A 23,887-nucleotide genomic window follows, 5' to 3' on the forward strand; every position below is an offset into this window, starting at 1 on the left:
GCAATGCTGTATGGGAGAAACCAATACAACATTGTAAAGCAATTTTCCTCAAGTTAGAAAATAAAAAAAGAAATGAGATCTCCTTCCCTCCAAAAGAATATATGTTGTATGATTCCTTTTATGTAAAACTACAGAAAATGAAAATGACTCTATATTGTCAAAATACAGATTAGTGGTTGTCTGGGACAGCATAGGGAGAGATGGGAAGGAGAAATTACAAGGGGCATGACAAAACTTTTGGAGGTGATGGATATGTTTGCTATCTTGATTATGGTGATAGTTTCATGTCTATATACATATGTTAAAACTTATCAAATTGCATACTTTAAATATGTAGGGTTTGATATATGTCAACTATATCTCAATAAAGCTATTAAATAAAAAGCATGTGGTAGATAGGCAGAATACTAAATTGGAAAGATAACTGAAAGGACAAAAAGGCAAGTTGCAGAATACTGTAGTCTTATTATTATAGGAGAATAAATTTATGCACATTCTTTATTAAGAGGATATGCAATGGAAGATTATAGAGTACTATGCACCAAATGTTAACATAAGAAAAACTTTAAATAAATAAGAGATTCAAAAATATTTGTATAAGTCTATTTATTGATACGGAAAGATGGCCACAAGAGACAGTGGAGGACGGGGAGAAGGCAAGTTACAAACAGTATTTACAGTATGGTACTGTTTCATTTTAACTGTTTAACAATCTCAAAGTATATAACCCAATATTTTTACATACCAAGACATTCACTTCAACTCACATAAGAGGTTCTAATTCATACCATGAGTTTTAGAAAACAGAGCTATAGTCCAAAAGTCCTAGAAATGCTTTCTGGACAACAGACCTTCAGGAATCACTATCATGTAGACTGAGGCATCAGCTTCTCTCTTAGCTTTCCTGTTTTGTGTTGACGAAGCTGCAGTTCTAGGCCTGGGCCTAAATTTCTCCAATTAAGTTTATTCTGTACAGTTTTAGCTGGTACAAATGCAGAGAGTAGGCTTGCCTACTAGTAAAATATCAGTTCAGTTCAGTCCAGTCGCTCAGTCGTGTCCGACTCTTTGCAACTCACAGGAGAATAGATTACAAATGGTAAACAAATTAAGGTAGCTTTGCAAGGAGGAATAAAACAATCATCTTTTAAAATGTAAGGTATGAAACAATGTACAGGATGATTCTAGTTCTTTGGAGGGAGAAAGTACATACAGATTGAAACCCATAAGGTCATACAGCAAATTTCAGTTGTTTTGACTCCAAATTTACATCTTATCCATTCAACTGTTTTGGGCACCAACTGCTTCCCAGACACTACCAGTTCAAATCCGTACACATTCATCCTAGATTTTTCTTCTAACTCCAGCAAGATTTAGCCTAATAGACATGTGCATTCAGAGGAAGTTAAGAATTGCAAGACTGACAGGAGCATTACCTACAGCAAAATTTAATCATTAAAACCAATCTGTGAGCCTTAAAGGCTGCCACACAAAAAAGTAGAAGAGGGCTATAAGGTAGTGGGGCAATGAGAGTGGGTTTGGTTATCAGACAAAACAGCAACGCCACTTGTCTGCCATGTAAATCTAGGAAAATTGATTTGACCTCCCTAATTCTCATTGGAGGTCAATGAGTTATAATCATAAAAAATACCAGTACGTAGCTCAGAGAACCATTGTTGAAAAGAAGAAACCTGTAATATGTAGTGCTACACAGTTACTGACATTAACAGTAGGTACTCTGGAAATTGTTTCCCCTCTACACCTACCTCCTTTCTTGTCTGTATGACTTGACATAAATGAAATAGCCAAAAAGTGAGTTATAAATGTAGTTATCAAAACAAAAATGAATATTACATTTTATCTGAGATTCAGGGCCATTTGTATGTTGTAGAATGAGTTATCTGATTCAGGTAGAATAGGGGAAAAACAGTAATTCCTTTTACATTAAACAGCCTGTAGCAAGCAACTCTGCCTTTATATATTGAGAGTGCACATTTGGCAATGAGCATGTGTGGCATTCATATATGTATGTGTACATATATACATGAGTATATGAGTATCATTAGATATCTTTTTGTGTATATGCCTTGTTTATGCAACTAGATTATAAATTCAAGGATATTATCTTTTTTTAATCATTTGAAGCTGCAAATGGACTTAAGCAGATACTAATGAACAAGTTTAGCTTACTTACGATGCACCAGTTCACTATTTTAAATTAAGTAAAATGTTAAAAAGCTCTCCATCTACACAAGATAATAATTGACAGATGTTTTCAACTCATAATGAAACACTGACATCCCAAAATGGTCTAGCTCAGGCTTAGACTGTCACAGGTAATATTGTGTTAAAGATGTAATTCATAACATGCACACTGTAATAACGAAAACATTATGCATGGCTCTTTGGGAACAGACAGCCTATTCGAGTGTGTAGATTGTTCAAAGCATTCTCTTATTTCTAGCTCATTTTACATTGTTTCAATGATCACTTTAACTTCACGGAAAATGGCCATGAGTGTAGTATAACTGGAGTGATCAACAACTACAATCGAACCCTTTCTGATATGCTCTTTTATGTTAATAAATATGGCCACAGCACTAACAAGATTGGCTTTTGCCTCTTTCTGGTTAAAGATGAGTTTTAACGCTGCTAATGATTCTGTATTGGTCATATCTCTGGCTGCAGTTGGATTTTCAGACATATTCAAAAGTACTTTCAAAACAAGATTTCTAGTTTTACGATTTCCAAGGGACAGCAAATGGAAAAGCTCTGAAAAGTAATTGGCAACAATGTGATGATGGTTCGAATCAGTAGTCAGTTGTCCTAGTATCTTTAATCCAGACTGCTGTCCAGGTGAATTCAAGGGAAAAGATATGGTTTCTTTACACATATGCTTAACATGTAATTCAACCTTGCGTTGTCTTTCATCCCCAGAGGGGGGATTCAGGGTAATGACAGCTTTTTTTCTCATTTCAGAGGAAGGAAAACTGAGCAAGCTTTCAATAAGTGTCACTACACCCACCTCATTAATGAACTCTTGAGCAAATGGATGAACATTAATGATCCCCATTGCAATTTGAGCTATTTTATGAATGAGAGGATCAGTAGTTGACTTAAGTAAGGTAATAAGTCTTTCAAACTCCTCAGAATCCATGTAGCATTCCATCTTGCAAGGGCAAGCAAATGGCTTAATCCCATTCACCTCCCTGATCCTGATTTGGCGCCTAATTTCCTCTATGGTCTGGATGCAAGGGTCAGAACCAAATGGGAACTCAGAGACAGGCTGTGAGCTAGAGGGAGTGCTTCTAGAAGGGCATGCTGCCGCTGTTGCCACAGGCGAAGAACGGGTATTTTCCTCAGCAGAGGCCAGGACAACATATGAAGGCGGCTTTTTCTCAAATGTGACTTGGGATCTAAAGCCTAACACTGCTGGAGTTACAGCAGGAGCTTTGGGCCATATAGTTACCTCAGACCAGTCCTTGGGCCTATCTTTTTCATTAATTTCATCCACAGGCTGAGGTTTAATTATCCTGCTCACAGGTCTAGGATTAGGGTCAAAACTAGTTTCATCTCCATCCCAAAACCAGCTCCCAATAACGTTCTCCTCCTCCTCCTCCTCCTCCTCAGCTCCTAGCCTAGCCTTACAGCTGGCCCCAGCCAGAGGCTCCAACTTCTCAGCACAGGATGGGGGACCAGTATCAGCTTTACCTTCATCTTTAGCACTGAAATGTTTACCAATCTCTTCTCCATTCCAGAACCAGGAACCAACATTGGCCTCTTCTGCAGCCCCAAACGAGGTATTAATATGAGTCTTATCTTTACATGTAAACCTGGACTCAGCACTAGCCTGAGCCGCAGAACAAAATCGAGCTGCTCTAGCGGCCTCATCTTCAGCTTTGGGACGGACATCTAGCAGATGTTGTTTCATCTCAGTAACAACCTTGTTCTTAGATGCTGCCTTCACCACTGCCACTGCATCTGCCCGAGGCCCTGCCTTGGCTATAGCTTTGGTCTGGGTCTTGGCTGTACCAGTAGCCTCCCGCTTTCCTTCAGCTGATCTGACTGTATCAGTGGCCTCCCTTTTTCCTTCAGCTTCTACAACTGCCCTTTTTTCAGTTTTTGTCTTCTTTTTATTCTCATTCTTTCTATTCCTATTCCTTCTACTCTTAGCTCCAGCCATAGCTGAAGCCCAGTTATATAGATAGTTCTACACAGTCTTGGCCTTGGTTCTCAATATGTCTTGGGTCAGTGTCCTAAGATTCTTTTACTAGGTTGAAGGTGATGATCTTCTGTCACTCCAAAGCCACCACAGCTAGCACTGGAGATAGACCTGAGGTGGAAGAAGAAAACAAGCTTTCAGTCTCTTCCAACTGCATTTTTCTATACAGAAAGTCACACAGAATGTGAGAGTACAGATGGACTGTGTGGTAAGAGTAGAATAGTAGAAAATGTTTTTTACCTCATTTTATCCCTATCATAGTCCCACTAATGCCCAACAATGCCCTTATCTTTTCTCTGCATCAAGTAGGAACAGAGATGATGAGAAAGTTTGGTGAAAGTGAGCAAGATTAAGGGGTATAGCCCATTTGGAATATACCACTATACTCTACAGGTCTATCCTGGTATGCCTCACACCAACCTGCACTGATATGGTGGAATTTTCTCCTCTTCTCTTGCGTCTGGTGTTGATAAGGTCTATAGCCAACTCACAGGTGGACCTAGGAACAAAAACACAGAAGGGATTGGAACTTTAAGCATCTGGTAGACAGATATGGGCTTCTAAATCCAATACATGCTTTTCCAAATCTAGAGGTTTGTTTCTGGCCTCCTTGATCCTCTTCCATGTTATCCTTCTCCACTTCATGGGTATCTATCAATTACCCTATAGGCACAACTGTGTCTTATCCCATCCCCATTTCCTATACATAAATGTGAGGGCAAAGGTGTGTGGGAAGTTGGAATACAATGGCTTCAAGATATGATCTGCTCGTACTTGTCAATAGCAATTCCCACTCCCAATCAATGAAGGTGCTCATGCTCACATTCACCTTGGATTCAAATGAATAGCTTTCGTCCTCTTTCCTAATCAAGTTCAAAGAGAACAGCTACCTGCAGATTTCTACAGGACTCTGAAAAGAACAAACCTATAAAAGACAAAAAAATAGGAAAGAAAACAGAAGAGACTGAGATGACCCAACACCCATCACAAGTGTTACAACACACGCTTCTATATATTCAAGGCCATGAAAAATGTCTCCCATCTCTCTGCTCTTCCCAAGCGATCTCCCATCCACTCCCCTGCTAGAGACCTGCAGCTTGTCTAATCATACCTCCCAACTCTAAAGTCAGTCATTTTCCTAGCAGAGGTCACATATCCTCCCTTGAACAAAAACATGAGATGCAAGAGTGGGTAGTGGAACGTAGGCAACTGTATTTAGAAGGCAGGAGTGAAGATAATGGGAGCTATCATTTTAACACCATCTTGCATGCCGTGGCCTTTCCCCCTTCCCCACACATACATAGTTCCTACCTCATTCACCACTTATGCCAGCCAGGCCACACAGCAGGTGTTTTCAGGAGATGCTATCTTTACCACTACAGAACAGTCCACTAGCTGGAGTCACACCCTGCATAAAAAGGAGGGACATTCAGTAAAACACCAAAACAGTATGTTGACAATGGTAGAAAAGTATCAGGTTAATGAACAGATTCCCAAAATTCAGGTCCTAAAATGTCCTTTTGAAGACTCAAGGAATAAGTAAATAAATGTCTCTCACCTTCCAGAAATTGATACCCACTCCCAGTAAGTCCAAAAAATCTGTGGGACTGCTTCTCCACCAAAATGAGAGGGGTTCTGAAGGGAAAATGGGTTTGGGTTTCCAGAACCAGAAACTGAACGGGCAGACTGACTTCATGTGTTCTAAACTGACCCTGCAGAAAATTTTCCTCTCTATTCTGAAGAGCCATTCCCACACTTCAACATATTCAAGTGCGCTAGGATGTTCAGAAACAAGGTTCCAAACGATAAACGTGAATTAATACATTGTTTATTTATATGGATTCTTCCTGTGAAAGCCTACGGACTCCTCACCATGGCATCTGATTGCATTTGACACGTGCAAGAGCTAAATACGGAAGGCAACCAAACAGTTGCATTAAGAAGCAACAAATTTGTCATTTTGGTGTCTTCATAATCTACGCGCTCAGTTCCCCTTCCATTTAAGTCGCCAGATCAACTGCGCAGACAGGAGACTGACATCAAAGAGATGCCTGTGGGAAGGGACCGCACCCGGCACGAGGGGTCCAACAGGCCCCTTGGCAGAATCATAGCCCGGGCTGCTCCAGTCCCGGCTCCGGCGGCCTCTCCGGAGCCCTCACCCGGGCTCCCTCCGCCATTTCTCCCATAGCAGGTTCCCGCACAGCCCTCTCCCCGCACAGGCACCGTCGAGGGCGGGGTACAACCATCCGGAAAGCCCGCCGGGGACTAGTCCGCGCCGTACGCCTCCCCAGCATCCGATGGAGCCCCTGCAGCCAAGACCCGGACCCGGCCCGCGCCGGTCGCCGCCTTCTCAGCGCCAGTGGTACCCCAGCGCTAAGGACCTCTCTAAGGGTTCAGCTCCGACAATCTCGCGTCCCCGTCCTCAGGCTGCCAAGGGCAGGCTGTGAGCTGGTCGTCGCCCCGCGACACCCTCACTTGCCTTCGCAGGCGCAAGGTCCCGGTGGTCGGCCTCCCCACTCCGATCGCAGCTCCTTTCTCGCTTCCCACCGCTCACCGTGCGGGCAAAATGGCAAAGGGGGCTCACGCCCCCCGCGCCGCTGTGCCAAATCCGGCAGGAGCTGCACAGGTTGCGGTGCAGACCGCTCGCAGCCAGAGTGTTGGGGTGGGGGGCGGAGGGATACGGCACGAATGGACTAGACACCCCCTCGCAGGCCCACCTTAGTTCCCACCCAGAGGGGGCGGGGCCGGGAGGAACGCCAGCCTGAGGGGCGGGGCCACGCCATACCGCTCTGCCAGCCTTCCGCCACCCTGCGCCGCCCTCCTTGCGGTGACCACCTCCACGCTTCTGGCCCGGTAGCGTAGAGTGGTCGCGGGCCGGGGCTGGGAGGGTCGCGAGGGGTCGCACTGCAGGGAGCAGCGGATGGATACAGGCTGCCCCGCAGAGAGTGAGTGAGTGAGTGAGTGTGTGAGAGTGTGTGTGTGTGTGTGTGTGTGTGTGTCTGAGTGTGTGTGTGTGTGTGTGTGTGTGTGTGTGTGTCTGAGTGTGTGTGTGTGTGTGTGTGTGTGTGTGTGTGTGTGTGTGTGTGTGTGTGTGTGTCTGAACCCGCAGACTGTTCGGTGTCCGCCCCCTCCCTTCCCCCATCACGCCGGCCATCATTCTTGGACACGGGTGGCAGGGGGGCTGCTTTCACCTTCAGGAGCCGCGGGCTGGAGGAAAGTGGGAGGGGGCGCCCGTGGAGGCCGAGCCCCTGCCCCTCTTCTAAGGGAGGGCAGCCCCTGATAGACCCCTGGCTGAGGAGACAAACCACTTGTCTGCGCCAGTGTCTTCATTCTTTCTGCCACACTGCTGTTGTCTCAGTCGCTGAGGTGGCACACTTTACCATTTCGCTGTCCCCACAGTTGCCCAGGAAAGAGGACCTTTCCCTGACAGGACCCGCACCTGCTCAGACAGTCCTGTTTCTCACCCCACAGCCAGGGGTCAGGCACCACGTAGGGGCAGTCCTGGCTCCTCTTCCTGGCTTCTGTCATGTCTTCTCTTGCAGGGGATTCCAAGGGCTCATCATCTTTGGCAGGGTAGGAATATGCCAAGGATTAGAACCAGTTGGGATCTCACACGCTTGCCATACACACCAGTCTAGTTTTATCTACTATGGCTATTAACATATTAATCATAGAGAATCCAGAAAAATAGTACTGATGAACCTATTTAAGAGAAGAAATGGAGATGCAGACACAGAGAATTAACTTGTGGATGCAGTGGGGGAAGGAAAGGCTAGGGCAAATTGAGAAAGTAGCATTGACATATATACACTATCATGTGTAAAATAAATAGCTAACAGGAAGCTACTGTATAACAAACACAGGGAGCCCAGCCTGGTGCTCTGTGATGACCTAGAGAGGTGGAAGGTGTGAATTTGGGGGAGCCTCAAGAGGGAAGGGATATATATATATATATATATATATATAGTAAATATATAACATATATAATTATAACTGATTGGTGATGATATAGTGCAGAGACAACCACAATATTATAAAGAAATTATCCTTCAATTAAAAAACCAAGTTAATCATGTTTATTTAAATTGCCTGTTTGATAATCCCCAAATCTGCATTACATCTGAGCCTGGTTCTGATGCTTTGTATCCTTAAACAACGCTTTTTCTTGCCTTTTAGTACATCTTGTAATTTTGTGTTGAAAGTTGGATGATGGTAATAAGAGCTGAGGTAAACCAACTTTTAGTAGTAGTTGGGCTGTGCATAATGTTTGCTGTAACTGTAGGTGCCAGTCTTCAAATTCCCCTAGCCTCTATTTTTGTCTTTCCTCTTAACTTTGGGCTTCCCTAATTATATCTTGCAGAGAAAGTCTGCATTTTCAACTCTTTCAGCTGCACTTCACTGTTACTGTATTGGAGGCCTGTTAGCATGTGGAGGAGAGGAAGTGTTCTATAATCTTACGGTTAAATTCCAGTCTTTTGTGGGCCTGGGCCTCTTGATTCTGCCCTTCACAAGTGTTTCTTTAGTGTCTTTCTTCTCCTTACAGGGGAATGGAAGGTTAGAGTGGGCTGGATATAAGGAATGCCTTTCCCTTAGCTGGGATGATGTTCTGAGAAAGTCTTTTTCACTGGAGAGTAGCCCTTTGTTACGGAGAAGCCTGGGGAGTGTATTTATTGAGTGTACACTTCCCCTTCCACTGCCAGAGCCCTGAGATCTTTCTGGAATCTTCACTATGAGTTCCTAGAGGTAAAGTCCACTGCAGGTCCCTTAGGGGTTTCTCATTCTCATACTATTCCACCCTCAGTCTCCAGCAGTTTGTCAAAATTCCCACTTAGGTGTTCTTACCTGTTTACGTCTCTAGCAGTTTCTGCTTTATGTAGAGAGATATAGGCTGTGACTCTCCGATTTGTCTTTTCTCCAGAATTTGGCGTGGTCATCTGCCTTGTGACCTCAGTTCTATGATGGTTCTAAGTCACTGATTCTCAGTTTGTTCAGCGTTTTTCTTGTTTTAAGTACAGGACGTCTAAGCTCTTCGCATGTCAGAACTGAAAGTGTGGCCTAGGGATTTTAACAGGGTAACTAAAGATCAGTGAACACAGCTTTCATTCTCTTCTTTTCAGCTGAACTTCAGATCTGGAAATAAAGTTGCTCTTGAAAACCTAGCTGCTCCATGAATATTTGCTCTTTTCTCTCCCAAGTATAGAAAATTTACATGACTCTCTGAACTTGGCATCTTAGCCCCCAGATTCTTAATGTGGAGTGCAGATTAGAATTCAGACTTCCTGAATCAAAGATCTGGTGAGGTCTGAACAACTGTGACTTAACCCCTGGAGAAAAGTCATCTCTGTTACCACCACCACCATAAAGAGGCGGTGCACTGCACTACTAGGTGCTTTCGTAGATTAGAGTTACCAGTTTCTAAGCCCTGTAGTGAGTGATAGTCACTCAGTCATGTCCAACTCTTTGCAACCTCATGGACTGTACAGGCTCCTCTGTTCATGGAATTCTCCAGGCAAGAATATTGGAGTGGGTTGTTGTTTCCTTCTCCAGGGCATCTTCCTGACCCAGGGATCAAACTAAGATCTTCTGCATTGCAGGCAGATTGGTTACCATCTGAGCCACCAGGGAAGCCTACTATTAAAGAGACATTTCTAAGTATAAAGACAGGTCATCTTAAAAATATCAGCAGATAAAGCCTTGACTTTATCTTATAATCTATACACAATATGTTATAATATGTAATGAATCCATACACCTTTTCCAAAGGAATACCAGAGACAGAAGTAGCAATAAAGTTATACATGACAACCATCATCAGATGAAATAATTTAGATGAAGCTTGTTTCTCTCGAAGAGAGGGGGACTGGGTAAGTGGTCATGAAGGAACTACAATGTGCTTTTAACTTTGTATGAAAAATAATGTTCACTTCCATGCTGGTGAACATAGTTCTGTTTTTGCCACATAAATCTTCTACTTCAAATTACTGTCTGAATGCTTTACTAAAACTCTGCTCCTGGCCTTTGTTTTGGAAATTGTTACTTTCGTTGTCACCTGCTGATCACTGTCCTCTGAAGCTTCTATTTCTTTCACACTGTCCCCTGACACCTTGGTTGCCCTTGTGTTGTCCCCTGAAGCTTTGACTACCTTCCCGCTGTCCCCAGAAGTTGTGACATCCTTCTTGTGGTCCTTCTAGCTCTGGTTGCTGTGTGGCCAGAGAAAGCTGGCAGTGCTGTGAATCATGCCACTTTCCCTGAACTTCTGTTACTGATGCAGTAGGGATATCAAAGCAAACACCCTCCTTTTCTTTGAGAAAGACCATCCCCTTCACTTTGTAATCAATATCCTCACTCAGTTACTCTTTAAGTTCTTTCCAAGCATAACCAATGTTTGGCATTTCAAACATTTCAAAAAGTCCTGTAAGCACTTTCTAAAAGGAGGCTGCATAGTAGAGTAGAGACTCTTTCTTGCGGGCTCTACTCTGGGACATGGCCAGACTTCAGATATATGCACGATATAAAGAAACAAATGTTAAAATAGGGGTGAATAAAATACTGTGTAAGTACACAGGATGGAGGAATTACTTCCTACAAAGGGACAAAGAGTAAGGGTGAGAGTTTCAGAAAGACTTCAAACAGGTCCTAGCATTTGAGTTGAGCCTAAAAGGATGGCTATGTTTCCCACAGGCAGAGAAAGAGCATGAGGATATTGAAGACTGAGTTAGAGGCAGACTCCACAGGTTTAAGAGTGCAGCCCCCAATAATACTGTCCCCGTTTGAGATCAGATGCCAGTTATAAGTCCTGGAGTACCACCCACACTTTTGACTGACTAGTAATAAATTCAAGGATTCCCATGACCCCCTCAAAAAGGTCTTAATGACCCACATAACCACAATGATGTGGTCACTCACCTAGAGCCAGACATCCTGGAGTGTGAAGTCAAATGGGCCTTAGGAAGCATTGCTATGAACAAAGCTAGTGGAGATGATGGAATTCCAGCTGAGCTATTTCAAATCCTAAAATAGGATGCTGTTAAAATGCTGCACGCAATTTGCCAGCAAATTTGGAGAACTCAGCCATTGACATGGGAATGGGAAAGGTCAGTTTTCACTCCAGTCCCAAAGAAGGGCAATACCAAAGAATGTTCAGACTACCATACAATTGCATTCATTTCACATGCTAGCAAGGTAATGCTCAAAATCCTTCAGAGTGAAAGAAAAGTGAAAGTGCTAGTCACTCAGTTGTGTTCAACTCTTTGTGACCCCATAGACTGTAGCCCACCAGGCTCCTCTGTCCATGGAATTCTCCAGGAAAGAACACTGGAGTGGGTTGCCATTTCCTTCTCCAGGGGATCTTCCTGACCCAGGGATTGAACCTGGGTCACCTGCATTGCAGACAGATCCTTTACTTACTGAGCCACCAGGGAGACCTAAAATCCTTCAAGCTAGACTTCAAAGGTACATGAAACAAGAATGACCAGATGTACAACGTGGATTTAGAAAAGGCAGAGGAACCAGAGATCAAATTGCCAACATCTGACAGAAAAAGCAAGGGAAGTCCAGAAAAACATCTACTTCTGCTTCATTGGTATATGCTAAAGTCTTTGTGTGGATCACAACAAACTGTGGAAAATTCTTAAAGAAATAGGAATACCAGACCACTTTACCTGCCTCCTGAGAAACCTGTATGTAGGACAAGAAGCAACAGTTAGAACCAGACATGGCAATGAACTGGTCGAAAATTGGGAAAGGAGTACACCAAGGCTGTATATTGTTACCCTGCTTATTTAACATCTATGCAGAGTAGATAATTGAAATGCTAAGCGGGAGGAATCACAAGCTAGAATCAAGATTTCCAGGAGAAATATCAGCAACCTCAGTTATGCACATGATACCACTCTAATGGCAGAAAGTGAAGAAGAACTAAAGAGTCTCCAGATAAGGGTGAAAGAGAAGAGTGAAAACACTAGATTTCAAATTAAAATTAAAATTCAAAATTCAAAAAATAAGGTCATGACATCTGGTCCCATTAATTACTTCATGGCAAATAGGGGAAAAGTGGAAGCAGTGACAGATTTTATTTTCCCGGGCTAAAAAATCACTGTGGATGTTGACTGCAGCCAGGAAATTAAAAGACACTTGCTTCTTCAAAAGAAAGCTATGACAAACCCAGACATCATATTAAAGAACAGACTTTGTCAACAAAGGTTCATATAGTCAAAGCTATGGTTTTTCCAGTAGTCAGTATGGATGTAAGTTGGACCATAAAGAAGGCTGACTGCCAATGCTTTCAAATTGTGGTGCTGGAGAAGACTCTTGAGAGTCTCTTGGACAGCAATGAGATCAAACCAGTCAATCCTAAAGGAAAGCAACCCTGAATATTCACTGGAAGGACTGATGCTGAGGCCAAAGCTCCAATACCTTGGCCACCAGATGTGAAGAGCCGAGTCGTTGGAAAAGACCCTGATGCTAGTAATGATTGAAGGCAGGAGGAGAAGGAAGTAACATAGGATGAGATGGTTGGATGGCATCACTGACTCAATGGACATGAATCTGAGCAAATTCTGGGAAATAGTGAAGGACAGGGAAGCCTGGAGTGCTACAGTCCATGGGGCTGCCAAGAGTTGGACACAAATGACTGAACAACAAGTGACTGAACAACAATGGCCCCCTCAGGTTTGATAATTTACTAGAACAATTTAAAGAACTCACTAAAAGTGCTATATGTAGAATTGTAGTTTTACCAGAAAGGATACACATAGAACAAGGTATGGACGTGTCTCAGACATACAGACAAATTCCATGCCCTCTTTTCATGTATTCAGGGCAACATCATCCTCCCTGGAAATCAGTGTGGTTACCAACCAGGAAGAGTTTTCACTGGGGTTTCATTACATAGGCATGATTGAGTAAATTACTGGTCACATGATTGAACCCCAAATCTAGCATCCTCCCCACTCAGGAGTTCCTGCTGGCCTAAAGTTCCAACTCTAAATATGTGGTTGTCCCTTTATAGTGACCAGCCCACATTCTCACATCCTGAAGCTAAGTAGGGACCAACCATGGTCCATTCGTAAACATAACAAAGATCCTCCCAAGGTTCAAGAAATTCCTGGCACTGTGCAAGGATCCAGAGACAAAGGTCAGATGTACTCTCTCTTATACCACTTAAGGGCTTCCCTGATAGCTCAGTTGGTAAAGAATCCGCCTGCAATGCAGGAGACCCCGGTTCAATTCCTGAGTAAGGAAGATCCTCTGGAGAAGAGATAGGCTACCCACTGCAGTATTCTTGGGCTTCCCTTATGGCTCAGCTGGTAAAGAATCTGCCCTCCCAATGCAGGAGACCTGGGTTCGATCCCTGGGTTCGGGACATCCCCTGGAGAAGGGAAAGGCTACCCACTCCAGTATTCTGGCCTGGAGAATTCCATGGAATATATAGTCCATGGGGTCGCAAAGAGTCAGACACAACTGAGCTGCTTTCACATACCACTTAATGTTTGAGGTGTTCTGTCAAACTCTAAAACAACACAGGACAACAAGGTTTGTGGGGAAAGAACACAACTTAAATGTTGGTCCCAATACATATATTAACAGAATTCTGGAGAATGGAGGGAAGAGGATAACAACAAAAGAGGCAGGGGGTAAGAGAGGAGGAGGCAGCCCAAAGGCCTCAATCTCTGTAATTTTACCCACATGCCCACTGCTCTATTCCAGCTTTTAAATGTAAACAGGAGGGCCTGAAGTAGAATTACTGCATAGTTTCAACTCTATACTGAGTATAAAAATAAGGATATGAGTGGGCTTAGGAAAATTCATTATTTCCTAGTGGCACTTTCTTAAACTGCCCTGGTATCTGGTGTACATGGGGGTGGGAGGGAGTGGGTAGGTGGAGCGGGGATATTTAGTTAGAAAGGGGATAAGGATATACCAAGGACCTACACCTAGTGTAAGACCAAGGACCTTACACCTAGTGTAAGGATACACTAAGGATACACTAAGGACCTTACACCTAGTGTAAGACCAAAGAAACACGCTTGAAGAAGTGGGCAGAAAGCAAAAGACAAAGAGAGCAAAGTGTCAGCAGAGCAGACACACATGAGACCATCCATAAAGCAGTCGTCATAGGTGGTTGCCAGAAAAACCCTATTAAGAGGCCCAGCACGGCAGGCAGCAGGAGGGAGCCTCCAAGGAGTAGCAGCTTTTGAGTTCCTAGATGGGAAGGAGCTGCTACCTGGGGCACAGATCCAGGAATCATCTTGGGAATTGAGAAGCTTGGCAATATCCCAAAGAGAACTCCTATGTGAAGGGCCCCAAACAGATTCCCTCTTCCTGAGTCTGTTATCTCCCATTCCCCAGAGCTGCCCAGATTGGGGTTAATTCCTCCCTTACATCTCCAGGCAGCTGGAGCCTTGGATATCCCACCCTCTGCCCCAATTTTGAGCTGGTTTCACCAGATGGAAAAGACAGACAAACAGTAGAGAGTGCCAACGAGGTGGGAGGAAGGGAGTGCAGCTCACAGTTCTCATCTTCACACCTGCATTTCCTGATGCAAGACCACAGGTGATCACGCACTGTCACTTCGCCGTGTCCTCTTTCTAGGCACCCCTGAAGCCAACTGCTTCCTCGTATCCACCTCCCCTACCCAAACAGAGGAACAGTCGCCCAACGCTGGGTGGGGTGAGGGGCATTCAGAAAGCAGGATGGAGCAGGAGGGACCACGAAAGTCCCAGGCGCTTCCTCCACGAGGATCTAGTCTCTATCACCACCTCCCATGGATGCTATTTCCCGGCCTCGAACCCACCTCCTCCAACAGCGGTCGCTGCTTCTCTCCGCATACGCCTCCCTCAGGATGACTTCCGGCCTCTTGAGCTCCTGGACAAAAATCAGGCCCCGGCTAAGACGCTCGCGATTGGCTGAGGGATTGTGTCCTCTGCCAACAAATACCGTAATCCTGGGCACCTGAGGAATTCGTTTTCAGGCTAGTGCACCACGAAGAGACATCCACCCACCCACCGTTACATCCTACCACTCCTCTTACAGCCGTCTGTCAAGCGTCAGGTGCAAGTCTTTCCCGACCCTTTTCAGTGCTTACACACCTCTACGCCGGTTCCAGCGAGAGCGCTGTCATGTGACCCACCCTCATCCTCACGTGACCGCACATTCGGCAAGTCTGCCGCAGCCCTGCAGTAGCAAGCAAGGCAGAGTCTTCTGCCTCTAGGGCTGAGCTGCTTGCTAGAACAACCTGAAGCTCCTGGGGGTGGTGAAGATAGAGAGCTGAAAGGAAGGCTGTTTTGGAGCCAACGCTTCCGTCCTAGGACTGGGCTTTGCTCTGTAGGAACATAGGGCTGGCGAGGAACACTCCATGAGGAGTTCAGAGACCAACTGACTTTTATATTCTGTATAAAACTCGTTTGAATAGGCTCCGGGAGTTGGTGATGGACAGGGAAGCCTGGCGTGCTGCAGTCCATGGGCTCGCAAAGAGTCGGCCACGACTGAGCGACTGAACTGATGAAAATCGGTGATGTATTAAAACACACGCAAGATCTGTCTTGAAAATACTGATAGGCAAAACATTCAGTCTCCAATTTCCACCACCAGGACGATCTCTTGTTATCACTTCTGGTTTGTGAATGGAGGCAAAACTGCCGTTTTGCCCCACTTCCAAAAACCTTGCAGCCTAAAATTGGATGGGAGGTGTTGCAGTGTCAGAAAAAGTATACACAAATTGGGTAAATACAACGTAAGTTACTGGATACTAGTTCAGTGCAGTGCTGGAATTCACTTCCTGTTGACTGAGCAAGGTTTCAACCCTGAGAGGCTATATTAACTTGTAGGTATTTTGTCCAATAGATATGGAAATGATTCATGTCGAGTGGAATAAAAAACATAAATGATTTCAGTTTATCACCCTTAAGATATTAATCAACTTTGTACCTGATCTAGCAATGTTATACTAACATTTATTTTCTATGTATATGAAATTTTATATATATATATATATAATATATAATATATTTTGTCTGCTTCCCTGGTGGCTCAGTGGTAGAGAATCTGCCTGCAATGCAGGAGATGCAGGTTCGATCCCTGAGTTGGGAAGATTCCCTGCAGAAGGAAATGGCAACCCACTCCAGTACTCTTGCCTGGGAAATTCCATGGACAGAGGAGCCTGGCAGACTAGAGTCCATGGGTGTCACAAAAGAGGCAGACTCAAATTAGCAGTCAAACATGTTTTGTTTATGATCATATTGTGTATATTGTATATACACATCTCCTTCAGCCATTCTCATAATCTTAGTGGCTGTTGTGTTGAAAAAAACTTCCATATGTCCATTTCTAATTTTATTGTTGTTCAGTCGATCAGTTGTATCTGACTGTTTGCAACCCCATGACTGCAGAAGGCCAGGCTTCTCAGAGCTTCCCAACACCTCCCAGAGCTTGCTCGAACTCATGTCCATTAAGTTGGTGATGCCATCTAACTACCTTATCCTCTGTCACCCCCTTCTCCTCCCACCTTAAATCTTCCCCAACATCAGGGTCTTTCCAATGAGTCAGTTCTTTGCATCAGGTGGCCAAAGTATTGGAACTTCAGCTTCAATATCATTCCTTCCAATGACTATTCAGGGTTGATCTCCTTGCTGTCCAGGGACTCTCAACACCACAGTTTGAAAACATCAATTCTTTGGTGCTCAGCCTTCTTTATGGTCCAACTCTCATGTACATAGATGACTACTGGAAAAGCCATAGTTTTGACTATACAGACCTTTGTTGGCAAAGTGATGTCTCTGCTTTTCAATACACTGTCTAGGTTTGTCATAGCTTTTCTTCCAAGGAGCAAGTCTTTTAATTTCATGGCTGCAGTTACCATCTGCAGTGATTTCTAATTTATGAATCATAAATTTACCATTTCAAAAATTAACAGCATCCTCAGACAAAACATTTTCACCATGTCTAAAAATAACAAGACATATGGTATTTCCCACAAGCCTGTATTCCCTCTCTAAACCAACTCTATCCCTGACTTCTGCAATTCTTGTCTGAAGGTATGGTATTATATTTTTCTTATTTTTTGGAAAATATGCATAACATAAAACTTACGATTTTAACCATTTTAAGGTGTACAATTCAGTGGCATTAAGTACATTCACAGTGTTGTGCAATCATTACCACTATCTGCTTCTGGAACTTTGTTGCCCACTTTGTCCACTACAAAAGGAAATGTGATGATCTTTTGTATGCAAAAGTTACGTCAATAGGCTGTATCTTCATACAATCAAGAGACTAGTAGAAACTTAGCAACCTTGGTAATTTTACTTTTCTTTAAAACATTTCATAAGCTAGTTTTTCTGAAGTCTCATTCCTTTTCAACTTTTCTAAATGAGTTTAATCTCTAAAAAATTATTTTAACACATGCTCCTTTACATAACTATATCCCTTCCAACATGTCCACCTACAACTTAAAGCACTAGATATAAGCATATTAAAAGATAAAACCATTGTCTTATTTTGTATCTCCCCAATGCCTGTCTCTGAAAACTTCTTTAGCACAGTATTTTCTTCCAGAATATGGAATATGTGAAGTTTTTTAGAAAGTCATTACTGAAATTGTACAGAAATTGTGTCTGTTTACACACAGGTTTTAAAAATGGACTCTATTAATAATTTTCCATAGATGATGTTACAGTCTTCTTTATGTCACCAGATATAAAAGCATTGGTGTCATTCCATACCAATAAATAGATCTCTTTTAATAGCTGCATGGTATTTCCTTAATACTTTCCTTGAATTAGGATCACAAAGGAAATCTTATTCCTGACTCCATTTAATTGGTATTCTACTTCACTTGTTCTCTCTTCAGGTGGCACTGAGCAGCACCTCTACTTTGAGTTGCAAAATGTGCAGATTTGGCCAACTTAGTTCTCCAGAGTGGCCTCATTCCAACTGTATCCCTCACTAAACTTGTCTCACCTATTCCAGGAAGACAGGTTATAGCCATGCTACCAGAATAGATTTTTCTAGTTACACACTTTTCTTCACACCACACTGCTCACTTCCAAGAATGATCTAATGGGTTGTCTCATCCTACTATTCAGTGACCAATTTGAGTCCTTCTTCTCTGAAGCATTCCTCAAGTACCACAGCCCACAGTAATCTCTTCCTTCTTAAGCTCCAGGAATGGGATTTTCCAATGAGGGTATGTATGTCATACTACAAACTGTCTGTCACTGTGCACGATGTATCTACATCTAGATTTTAAACTGAAGAAGGGTCACTTCTGCCACTTTTCACACAGAACTTTATTTAAAACACTGACTCGAATAGAGAACAATATGTTTAAACAATGAATAGCAGGGTAACTTACACAGGCGGCTCAGTTCATTAGCAGCTCAATACTGAAAAATACAGCAATCTGGACAGCAAGACAAATATCAACAAATTTTTTCAGCACTAATTATCATTTGGCATCCACAAAATGATCCAGCTCAAACAAAGAATTGGACATAGTTAACATCAGCATTAAAATATAAGTTACAATATAAAACCAGACTGAAAACCAAAGCACTACTCAGGGTTCTTTGGGAACATAAGGCTGATCAGAGGCAGGTGGATAATCACATTAGCTTTGCTGCCCCACCTCAGGATCACTTTGATTGTTTATTTGGACTTGGAGTTCCTCAGCTAACTTCTCAAATTCATGGAATGCAGAAATAAGTGGCTCAAGACTGAAATCATCATCAATTAAGGCCATTGTTCCATTTTTGATAATATTACTGATATTCTGAAACATTTTAATAACAATTTGAATGTTATCATTTGTCTCTTCTATGTTAAAGAGACCTACAAATATTGATAGAGCCTTGGCACTGAACAGTTTTTTTGCCACCATGGGATTTTCAGACAAATTCAATAGCATTTTCAAAACATGAAACTTTGTTCTTGCATTGCCTGTGGTTACTAAGGAAAGAAATCCAGACATATAATTGGAAACCAGTGTGTGATAGTCAGTAGTTGAGGTGAGGTGTCTAAGCATCCTTAACCCAAGCACCTGCTCAGGGGAACCCACGCTATGAGCAAGGGTTTCCTCACACACTTGACACACAAATGTCTCAATCATGTTCAGATTTGGGTAAGGGGGAGCCATGTGAATCATATTTTCCAGAAAACTTGTCCTAACTCGGGAGGAGGGATAATTGAGTAAGGTTTCAATAAGTGAGACAACACCTGAATCGCGAATGAAATCACGAGTAAATTGAGAAGCAGTTCTCATACCCATTGCAATCTTAGATATTTCATGAATAAAAGGATCTCGAATTTTGTCCATTAATAGGAGGAGTTCTTCAAACTCTTCAGGACCAATTTTAAGCTCACACTGTATGCAGCTGCAGGACCAACTCTCAGGCTGTGCACTCTCCTTGGCCCTAAGATGCTCCCGAATTTCCCTGACTGACCGGTAGGATGGATCATATTGAAATGGGAACTCAGAATCAGGCTGATCAGACTGAAGCAAAGATTCCTGCTCTTCCCCTTCTGGGGTAACTTCCACATTCTTGGGCTTTCCCTCAAACAGTTCGGTGTATACAGATGTTGTTGCTTCTTCAGGAATTCTAAAGGGGCTTGGGGATGGGAAGCCAACCCCATGAAAAGGACCAGGTTTGAATTCGACAGTGACCTCTTCCCAGGTTTTGGGCCTGGATGATACATCAACTTCCTCCTCGGCTGCATCTCTGAACCTGGGACTAGCCTTGTACACAGGACGAGGATTTAAGTCAAAGCAGGCCTCATCCCTGTCCCAGAACCAGGACCCAAATATGGCCTCTTCTTCAGACTCTGGTCTGGTCTCTTCTCTAGCCACAGCTCCCAAACTGGACTTTTCCTCAGTCCAGAACAACGATCCACCAATGGCCCCCTCCTCAGCCCCTGCCTCAGATTCACAGATGGCTGAAGCTCCAGCCTCCATACTGGCCTCTTTTTCTGCCCAGAACCAGGACCCAATAATGACTTCCTCCTCAAACCTGGGTTCTTGTTTGACCCTGTCACTGTTATTAACAACTTTCTGGGTCTTGGGCTTCAAGGCAGTATTAGGTTCTTCCTTGTCTCTGGGTCTCAATCTACTATTGGCCTCTTCTTCAGGCAAAAACCAAGATTCCTTATAGTACTCGTCTTCAGACTCAGATTCAAAAAAGTCCTCTCTTTTTGTCCGGAGCTTGGACCTCATATTTGCCTCATCCCTGACTCTGGACCTGAACAAGTTATTGGTATTTTCTCCAGCCCACAAGCAGAATGGGTTGCCAGACTCTTCCTCAGACCCAGACCAGGAATCAATAAAGGGATCTTGCTTGGATCTGGGCCTGGATCTGGGATTAGGCTGATGTTTGGCCCTGTGCCTAGACCTGGTACTGGCCTCTTCCCTAGGCCACGATCTGATACTGGCCTCTTCTCCAGCCCAAAAAGAAGACATTGTAGAGGTCTCATCTGCTGACCAGAATCCAGACTCACTAGAAGCTTCCTCTCTGGCCTTGGCCCTGGGATAGCACCAAGACCCCATACTAGTTTCCTCCCCAGATCCAAACCAGGGTTGGATTCCTGTCTGAACCTGGGAGCTAGGAAAGGTCTCACTGTCCACATTGACCAGTTCCCTATCCACGGATAGGGCCATAGGTTTAGTGGCTGACCCAGACTCAGTATTGACTAATGGCCAAGCAACTGCATTGGTTTGGGGCATGCCCTCTGCTTGCAACATTGCCTCAGCCCCAAACTCAGTCTGAGTCCAAACTTGGGCTTCATCTTTGGGTCTTGCTCCAGGGACTGCCTTGGCTTCAGTCTTAGGACGTGCCCTGCCTACTGTCCTGGCCTCAGTTTTGGGCCTTGCTCCTGCCGTTGCCTGGAATTCAGTTTTAGGCCTTGCCCCAGCCATTGGCTGTGACTCTGTTCTGGGCCTTGCTCCAGCCATTGTGTGTGACTCAGTTTTAGGCCTTGCCCCAACCATTGCCTTGGACTCAGTTTTGGACCTTGCACCAGATGTTGCCTGGTTCCTAACCTTGGGTCTGACCACCATTGGGACTTCATTCTCTCTCTCAGCCCCACCCACAACCTCTTCTCCAGGCTTCTTTTCAGGCTTGGCCTGGGCAACAGGCTCAACTTCAGCCCCAGTCATAGTACAAGTTACAGAAAAGACCCAGTTAAATACCTTGATCCAAGTCTGTCTCTACCACAGATCTGTCACAGTTATGAATCTTCACACTCTGTAATCTCTCGATGATTCAGACAATATAGTTGGAAACAAAAGTTAGAGTCAATCACCAGTCCAGCACTCAATCAGCCTCCTTTCCAATCCCAGCCCCAGCCAGTATCACAGAGTGCAGAAGAAGCCCAACCAAGCTGGGAGAGGATGATGGTTCCCCAGGGCAGGGTGCAGACCTGTCGACAGTGATGATCAGCAGCAATTCCAGCACCACCAGAGCTGCTGCTGGAAGTCAATCTAGGAAGCAAGAACAACATGGGACATTGAGTCTCTTCCAACTGTGTCACTCCATGCAAAAACTCACACAAAGAGACTGGACCTTAAAAGCTTGGTGGGAAAGTTAGGCTATTAGAAAGTCCCTCTGTCATCCTCATTTTACCCAAACATATTCTTTAACTCCAGAAATGCCACATTGCTTTGCTTGCTATAACACACATGCATAAATAGTGTGAAAGTATCTTGGCAATGGGAGAAGCTGAGGAGCCCCAAGACCAGACCCTTATCACTCCTGGACCTGTGTTGGTCTTTTCTACCACACCCAAAAGGTGGACCCACTCTCATACCTGCACCAATGTGGCACAATCTTCCTCTCCTTGTTTTGTTCCAGTGGTATTAAGCCTTAAGCAAACAGCAGGCTGTCCTATGGATAAGTAAACATACAGTAAAAATGGAGTCTGACTGTTTGGTTGACAGTCAGACACCCTGACCACAGATAAATATCTCTTTTTGTTTAAGTGTCTAATTTGTCTAATGTTTTCTTTCTCTTGGTCCCTGCTCTCTGGTCTGCTCCTCTGTTTCACTGCCCAATCCACACCTACCCAACAATCCTAACACTCCTGCAGGACAGGAAATGGTCAAGGGGTTCTGCAGCAGCATGCAAATCTAAGAGAGAGTAGAAGATGTGAATCAGCGACACCCAACTAGATGGAAAACACTTGTCAATCTTCCTCTGTAGCTGTCCCCTGCGTGGCTCCTCTTTGCACAAACCTTCAGAGATTTCAGTCTCTTCCTTCTTTCCTTCCTTGCACAAGTAACCAGCCTTAAAGAAGGTCTATGGACAAAAGATGAAAAAAACAGAAGACCAAGGTAGCAACTAAGAAGCTGGTGGACAGACCAACACTGAGTATGGGAATTCATATACTGTCTTTCAATATTTAGAGCCCTCTTAGTAGAATAGTCTCATTTTATTTAGGTCCTGTATTTCAGCAGTCCAGATAACAAACAGCATCTCTTGACGTCACATTTTTCGCATTGCTCCCTTCTCCTATTATGAGGATTCACCACTAGGTGCACCACATCCCTTTGCCTTGCGCAGTATAAATTGGGGGAAGGGTGCCCACATATTCTAGAAAACAGGTTGTGCAGTGGTACCTGAATTTATGACTTCTGTCCCACCTTTACCTCCCAATCCATCTTTTCCACCCCCAATTCTGGATTGCGAAGAGAAAGGAAGGCAAGGGAAGTGTGTAAAACCCTGGTAGACAAGAAATTTACAAAGTGTTCCTGGATGCCTGACCTGTGCTGGTCGCAATCACTCCACCCCGATTCAGATGTCCAGTCAACGAATGCTGCCCACCCCCACCCCCACCCTCCATACACGTTCAGAAAAACAGGCCTTTCTCCTCTCCCTCGTTTTCCTCAAGCCTCGCTACAGATGCACCCCGTGGCCTGAAATTGCCGGGTGCCTGTTAGAAAGGACAGCATCCGGCACGAGAGGTCCGACAGGCCCCTTGGCAGAATCACAGCCCCGGCTACACCCGTCCCGGCTCCTGCGACCTACTCAGAGCGCCCCCGCGGGATCCCTCCGCCATTTCTCCCATAGCAGCTTCCCGCACAACCCTCTCCCCGCACAGGCACCGTCGAGGGCGGAGCACGGCCACCAGGAAAGTCCGCCAGGGATTAGTCCGCGCCATACGACTCCCCAACATCCGAGAGAACCCCTACAGCCAAGACTCCGCGGCCCCGGCCCCGGCCCGCGCCGGTCGCCGTCGTCTCAGGGCCAGGGGTCCCCCAGCGCTGCTCATCTCTTTAAGGATCCCGTTCCGACCCGCTCGCCTCCCCGTCCTCAGGCTGCCAAGGACAGGCTATGAGCCGGTCGTCGCCCCACGACACCCCCACTTGCCTTCGCAGGCGCAGGGTCACAGCTCTTCTCTCGCTTCCCACCGCTCGCCGTGCGGGCGGAATGGAAAAGAGGCGTCCCCACCTCCCGCGCCGCTGCGCCAAACCGGGTAGGGGCTGCGCAGGCTGCGGCACCGACGGCTCGCTGTGAGGGTGTCGGGAAGGGGGGCGGAGGGATACGGCACGAATGGACTAGACGCCCCCTCCCAGGCCCACCGTAGTTCCGACCCAGAGGGGGCGGGGCTGGGAAGAACGCCAGCCTGAGGGGCGGGGCCACGCCAGTCCTCCGCTGCCCCCCGTTGGGTGACTACCCCCTC

At 44.8% G+C, this 23,887-nt stretch overlaps 2 protein-coding genes across 16 annotated transcripts in view; both read right to left on the reverse strand.

Annotated features, from left to right (window-relative positions):
- Positions 1-649: 649 nt before the first annotated feature.
- GPRASP3 (G protein-coupled receptor associated sorting protein family member 3) overlaps positions 650-23,887 on the reverse strand; it is a 51,330-nt gene continuing 28,092 nt past the window's right edge. The window contains exons 3-8 of one of the 3 annotated variants that reach the window (XM_065916595.1): positions 15,015-15,085; positions 9,062-9,274; positions 5,531-5,627; positions 5,049-5,144; positions 4,640-4,718; positions 650-4,330 (exon numbers count right to left, since the gene is read on the reverse strand). In XM_065916595.1, the coding sequence (XP_065772667.1) occupies positions 2,468-4,180 (1,713 nt within the window). In that variant the 5' untranslated portion in view covers positions 4,181-4,330; positions 4,640-4,718; positions 5,049-5,144; ... (1 more) ...; positions 9,062-9,274; positions 15,015-15,085 and the 3' untranslated portion in view covers positions 650-2,467. Of the gene's footprint in view, positions 4,331-4,639; positions 4,719-5,048; positions 5,145-5,530; positions 5,628-9,061; positions 9,275-15,014; positions 15,250-23,887 lie in introns of those variants that run through there. The other 2 variants (XM_065916596.1, XM_065916598.1) reach the window with 2 other exon arrangements.
- The window catches only part of GPRASP2 (G protein-coupled receptor associated sorting protein 2), a 93,709-nt gene continuing 88,314 nt past the window's right edge, over positions 18,493-23,887 (reverse strand). For 8 of the 13 annotated variants that reach the window (XM_065916592.1, XM_065916591.1, XM_065916590.1 and 5 more), the window contains 2 exons: positions 22,016-22,092; positions 18,493-21,689 (listed from right to left, as the gene is read on the reverse strand). In XM_065916592.1, coding sequence (XP_065772664.1) covers positions 18,828-21,365 — 2,538 coding nt within the window. In that variant the 5' untranslated portion in view covers positions 21,366-21,689; positions 22,016-22,092 and the 3' untranslated portion in view covers positions 18,493-18,827. Of the gene's footprint in view, positions 21,690-22,015; positions 22,093-22,270; positions 22,335-22,439; positions 22,504-23,574; positions 23,780-23,887 lie in introns of those variants that run through there. The other 5 variants (XM_065916587.1, XM_065916581.1, XM_065916583.1 and 2 more) reach the window with 4 other exon arrangements.

Source organism: Muntiacus reevesi, chromosome X, assembly GCF_963930625.1.
Source record: "Muntiacus reevesi chromosome X, mMunRee1.1, whole genome shotgun sequence".
Classification (NCBI taxonomy): domain Eukaryota; kingdom Metazoa; phylum Chordata; class Mammalia; order Artiodactyla; family Cervidae; genus Muntiacus; species Muntiacus reevesi.